Raw genomic sequence first — 5961 nt, 5'->3', positions numbered from 1 at the left:
TTTTATGAAACATGACAAGGAAAGAAACGGTCAAAGTTGTTCTAGGAAGCTGATAAATGGGAAACTAACATGTTAGGCAAAAAAGAAAAAATATAGGAAAGAAATGACGAACCAAACAAACGAGTGATATTGTAAAAAATTAAAAGTTCAATACATTAAATTGAGAGCTTTTGAACTTTAAAAATAATTACAAAAGTCTTAAAAGTTCAAGATAATTAAATAAAATTTTATCAAAATTATAATAATTAATGAGAATATATAAGTTATAATAATAAGAATGCCCTTCTCTCCACCTTATGATAAAGATAAAGCCCATGATTCATATCTTATATGTAGATCTTTCTTTTCAAATGATTCAATGCTAAGATGAAAAGTCTGAAACCTCTACAGCCTGATTCTACAATGGGGGCAGGAATAGACAAGACACTCTCTTTTATAAATCTTTGTTTTAGTCTATTTTTTCTTCCTGTGGACCACACTCAAATGACCATATATATATATATATATATATATATATGGTCATATATATATATATATATATATATATATATATATTTGTCATGTTTTACATTTTTCAAAATATGCAGCCCAATTATTTAGTTAGTGCGCACAAGACTTTACTCTTTTTCTATATAGGCGGAAATTGAAGTTGTGGGTTTTTTCCCTCTTAAACAGTTGGCATTGTCATTTCATCTTCAGCAATTGGGTTTGTGACAGGGAAGTCCTCTAAGCACGCGTGCTTCAAGTGACCAAGTAATTCCTGCCAAGGGAGATGACGACAAAGAAGAAATAAAGGGAGATGGCCCAGTGCTGCTTGAAATTGCGTAGGACGTGTTTGTGAACATGTAATTGGTTTGTGGATAATTAGGGTATTGCTAACCTTTTAATCAACTCAAGAAATGGATAATAATAATAATTTCATATTTTTCATTGAGCACTTATGCGTTTATATAAGCAATTATCTAAGAATTAGGCTTGAATTGGAACACCCAATTCCTAAACCTACTGGGATTACAAATCATCTATTAAGGGTTCGTTTGAAAGTGCATTTTTAAAAAATAATCTGCGTTTTTAAACTAAATCGCAATTTTGAAGTGTTTGGGATTGCGATTTTAAAATCGTGAAAAAATTCGCGATTTCTATAATCTGATTGGGGGATGCTTATTTGAAAAGATGGGTATTTAAACCAAAATCACGATTTTGCTTAAAACAATATTTGGTGCAATATTTACCTATTTGGTCATGAAACCGCAATTATATGCTAATGTTATCCAAACACTCAATTGATAAAAAAAAAAAAAGTACTCATTAACATGTTTTATCAAACGTCTATGCGATTTTAAACAGTAGCGATTTCAAAAACGTAATTTTTAAACTCGTACTTATTGAAATCGCATTCCCAAACGGATCCTAATCCTACTAGGAATTTATGGGCTGCTTTTTACTTAGTATTTGAAAGAAAAAAAAAAGAAAAAATAATCCTACTAGGAATCTAGCTTTATGAGCAAAGAATCCTAATTCTACTTAGATATTTATACATCTCTTATCTCCCAATGAAGTCTCTTTAGTATTTGTTACTGTAGACAACTTTTTTTTTTTCCTATTCAAAAAGGCAAACAGGTGAGGCAAATTATAGCGATTTTACTTTGGCGTGACTATAGTACAAGGAAAAGAGCTTAAAAATTATTAAATGATTAAATTCATATTTTTTTATCAGCTTAAACTTTTAAGATAAATGATTATTTAATATAGTATTAAAGTCAAAGATTCTGCATTTACTCATTTTGAATTAAATATTTTATGTGTCAGAATAAGAAACATACATATACTCATTTTCAAGAATCAACCCGAGGAAGATCCACAAATACTCATTCTTTCTTTATTTTTCTTTTCTTATTCCTTTTCATTTCTTCTCTTTTCCATTTCTCATGAGCCAAAAGGAGCATCACAAAATCCAAGACAAAAAACTTAACGAATATATACAGTGAATAGTAAATACTTAACTCGTACAAGAACAACGAGGATGACTAACAGAGACCAAAAAACTTTACCAATTCGAAACAGTACTCCCATCATTGCAACTTGTAAGCACGCTAAGTGCATTCTTGCGGCCACTAAATGAATAAAAAATAATATAACGTTTTCTCTCCTCTCACATTCTTTATATATATAAATATAAAATAGTGAAAGTTGATAATTATTAAGTGTGCTTTAAAAAATTGAATAGTAATTGAAATAGAGAAAAATGTACTTTTAATTACTTTGGTAAATAAAATTTGCTGAGGCTGCTAAAAATACTCTAAGCAGTACATAAAACTTCTTTCAACTTGAATGTTATGGGTTGATTTGTTAATGAACATGCATATGCATTTTTAAATAATATATATATATATTTTAAAACTTTGTCATTACTATTGAAAATGCATATGCATTTCACTTGCAAATGGGCACATGACATTTTTAGGAAAAAATGTACTTTACCCCCCCGAAAAAATGCACTTTGACTGAATTACGGAAGTTTGACCATTATTTTCTTAATATTTAAAATTCTGTAACGCATCTTTATATAGTTTCAAAAGTTTGCTATTCGAACCATCCTTTAATTAATGCTGCCTAAGAAGACGAAAAGTTGACACTCATGTGAGATTTTAGGTTTGATTCTTCCTAGATTGCCCCCAACCCACGTTGTGAAATCCCATATTGCCCCTATTTAAAAATAAAAAATAAAAATATGGAGGTGGCTGGGGCCAAATGGGGGTGGCCAAAACCACTCCAAACCCATTGAGGGTGCATGTGGCTCGGCCACCCACATATGGCCAAGGGGGTGGCCGAGCCACCCCCAAATGGCCGGCCCCATGGCCCATGGGGTGGTTCGTTGTAATACCCCGATAAATCGTTTTTTTATTTTTTATTTTTTTAGAGTTAAAATATTTCTATACCGGTTAATAAGCCCTTCAATAAACCATAAAACGTGTGGCATAAACCATCCTTGATTGGCCCAAGCCCTTAACGCTTTTTTAGCAAGCAAAAGCCTAAAGCACCCTCATTGGGCGAGCGCTCACCCTAGGGACCACACGAGCGCTCGCCTGGACATCACACCACCCTGGTGTGATCGTACCTTTGAGCACTTTTGGCCTTTTGTGAATAGTACACGAACCTTTGAGCACCGCATGAGCAGTATACGAACGCTCGTTGACCAATTTTCAGACCCTTCGACAATATCCAAAACGCACGGTTGAAAAATATTTTTTGCTTGTTGTGAACAGTACACGAGCGCTCGACCATGGACCACACGAGCGCTCACCCCTTTTTAAAAAACTTCCCATTTTGCTCTCAGCCTATTTCTCTTATAAATATCCCACCCCATTCAATCCCCAGCCTTCCTTCTGCCCCCTGAGCCCTAGAGAAACCTTGTTGCTTTGATTCTTGAATGTGTGTGAGGTTGTGAGTGTCTTTGGAGAAGAAGGAGGTGTCCTTGGAAAGCTTGCTTGTTGAGGTAACCACTATATCATCCTTGTGTTTTGTTGAGTTGTTTATGCTAGCTTAGCTTTCCAAGTGTTGTTATTATTCTCCTAGTATTGCAAGCTTTAAAGATGTTATAGCAAGTCCTTATACCAATTTTCTTTTAAAAGAACAAAGAATAATTTTGAAGGGTTTTCAAACCACCCTTGTTCTCTTTACAAGTTGCCACCCCAGACTGGCCGTAGGGGGTAGCTGAAAAACTACCTCTAGGCCAAATGGGGGTGGCTCGGCCACCCCCAAAGCCTATGGGGGTAGTTTCGGCCACCCAAAAAACCCATTTTGGGGGTGGCCGAACAACCTCCAGCTTTCTTCTTCTTCTTTTTTTTTTTTAAAAAAATTGTTTTAATTTTTTAGTTATTAATTGTTTGATTTTAATTATTTTTAATTTTTAATTTTTAATATTACTCATTGCCACATGTCTACTTTTTATTGGGTTGATGTGGACTTCCGTTATTTTTTTGGACAGAAGTTGGACGGAAGTGCTAACTCTATTTTAATCTGTGTTCTCAATAAATAACTTCGAGTAGACCTACAAGCAAACTTGTAGCTTTTAGATTGCCAACAACTTCAAGTTTTTAAACACTAAAGTGGCCAATAGATTAACTTTAGACTATGTTTGGGATTGCGTTTAAAAAATAGAGCTTTTAAGTAAAAAAACGCTTAGGCCAAAACTTTATTTTTAAGTTTTTGTCAAACGTCCGTTTTGGCCATTTTTTAACCTTTAAAAGCGTTTTCAATTTTTTTTTTATCAAACAGGTACTTTTTTCTTTGCACGAACTTTTTGAGTATTAAACATACTTTTAGGCCCTTCAAACGTACACCCATATAGGCTTTTAATCTACAACCAACTTTGTGCTTTCATTGTCATGTTCCACAAACAAGAAAGCTCTATATATTACCTTTTGTGAACCATTTTTTATTTTATTTTCTCCCATCCAAAATCCTTTTGTCAATCCTTAGCTCTCATAAATGGAGCAGAGACATGAAGTGAAACAACATAAATTGCAAGGTAGTTTTGGCGTTTGAGATTATATTAATTTAGTAGCAGTGAAGCATAAAGAATAAACCTTAAGTAAATTTTATGTCCCAATAAGAAGTACATTTAAGAAAAAAAAAAAAAAAAAAAAAAAAAAAAAAGAGATGAGAAAAGGCTCAAGAGGATGCTAGAAAATCCCAAGCAATTTATTTAAACATAAAAACACGCCACTTGAAAGTACTTTAAGAAATAAAAAAGACAAATCAAATAAAACCAATATAAAAAGATATCAGATACCCCGATTTTTGTTTTCAGAAAGTGTCAGTTTAATTTTTTGAAGCTTCCCAAGCACATCTTTGATATCGACTCTTTCATCTGGTAACTCTTCCGAACATCTTAAGCCTAATTCCATGATGGATGAGAGAACACTTTGCATGATAGTTACATCTCTTCCATTTTCTATTCCCAATAAACCGTCATCCACAACGTCCATTATTTTGTCAGGAAGTGATGTGTTTATCCATTTTCTCAAAGTCAACTCTCCTACAAACATGTCGTCGGTAGGTTTCTTCCTTGTGATCATCTCCAGCATTATTATACCATAGCTATAAACATCACCTTTGATGGAGACTTTTCCTTCGGAACCATATTCTACATGCTCACAATTGTAGAGAAAGCCTTTTAAGTTAGTAATTCAATTTTTTTAGAGAGAGAGAGATATCCATATATCTTAGCCAAAAGACCAAAAAAAAAAAAAAAAAAAAAAAATTACGGAGATATACATACAAATTACATATGCTAGAATATTAATTAAATTATCTCAAATTCCTTGACTCCACATTTTACTCTTTTATTGTCACTAAATTAGGTGATATTTGATCATATACTAAGGGAAAATATTAGAATATTAATTAAACAATATTATGCAAATTTATATCTAAATATGTAGTGTAATTGTATTTGATACAAATTTTTCTTTTAACATATTTTAGACACGAGGAATAAGCATGTAATTATCCACTGACTAAGCAATCATAGTTTGTGTAAATTTTATTATTAGTGCATATTCATATGAATCTAAGGCCTATATTAAATTGAATTTTGGAAAATTGACATGTTTAGCGATATCCTTGAAACTAGCAACTATTATTATTCTTGGTGTTGGCCACTATTAGATGGCCTCTTAGCAATAAAATAAGTACAGGTGAATTCATGTACCTGGTGCGATGTAGCCAAGTGTACCAAGAGTTTTAGTTTGCGTAGAATCCTTGCTTTCAGTTAAAATCTTCGCAATGCCAAAGTCACCCACATGTGCAACCATGTCTTCATCTAAAAGGATATTGCTAGGCTTCAAATCACAGTGCACCACAGATTCTAATTGATCATAGTGGAGATAGTACAACGCCGATGCAACATCAACCATAATGTCTACTCTTTGAAGAATATTCAAGCAGTAGTTATAA

The 5961-nt window shown here is 33.0% G+C and overlaps 1 protein-coding gene across 2 annotated transcripts in view; it reads right to left on the bottom strand.

The window, feature by feature from the left end:
- Positions 1-4729: 4729 nt before the first annotated feature.
- LOC132161921 (probable LRR receptor-like serine/threonine-protein kinase At3g47570) overlaps positions 4730-5961 on the bottom strand; it is a 3175-nt gene continuing 1943 nt past the window's right edge. The window contains exons 1-2 of one of the 2 annotated variants that reach the window (XM_059572142.1): positions 5717-5955; positions 4730-5149 (exon numbers count right to left, since the gene is read on the bottom strand). In XM_059572142.1, the coding sequence (XP_059428125.1) occupies positions 4788-5149; positions 5717-5921 (567 nt within the window). In that variant the 5' untranslated portion in view covers positions 5922-5955 and the 3' untranslated portion in view covers positions 4730-4787. Of the gene's footprint in view, positions 5150-5716; positions 5956-5961 lie in introns of those variants that run through there. The other variant, XM_059572140.1, reaches the window with a different exon arrangement.

Source organism: Corylus avellana, chromosome ca9 (assembly GCF_901000735.1).
Source record: "Corylus avellana chromosome ca9, CavTom2PMs-1.0".
Taxonomy (NCBI): Eukaryota; Viridiplantae; Streptophyta; class Magnoliopsida; order Fagales; family Betulaceae; genus Corylus; species Corylus avellana.
This window is presented reverse-complemented; position numbering and strand designations above follow the sequence as displayed.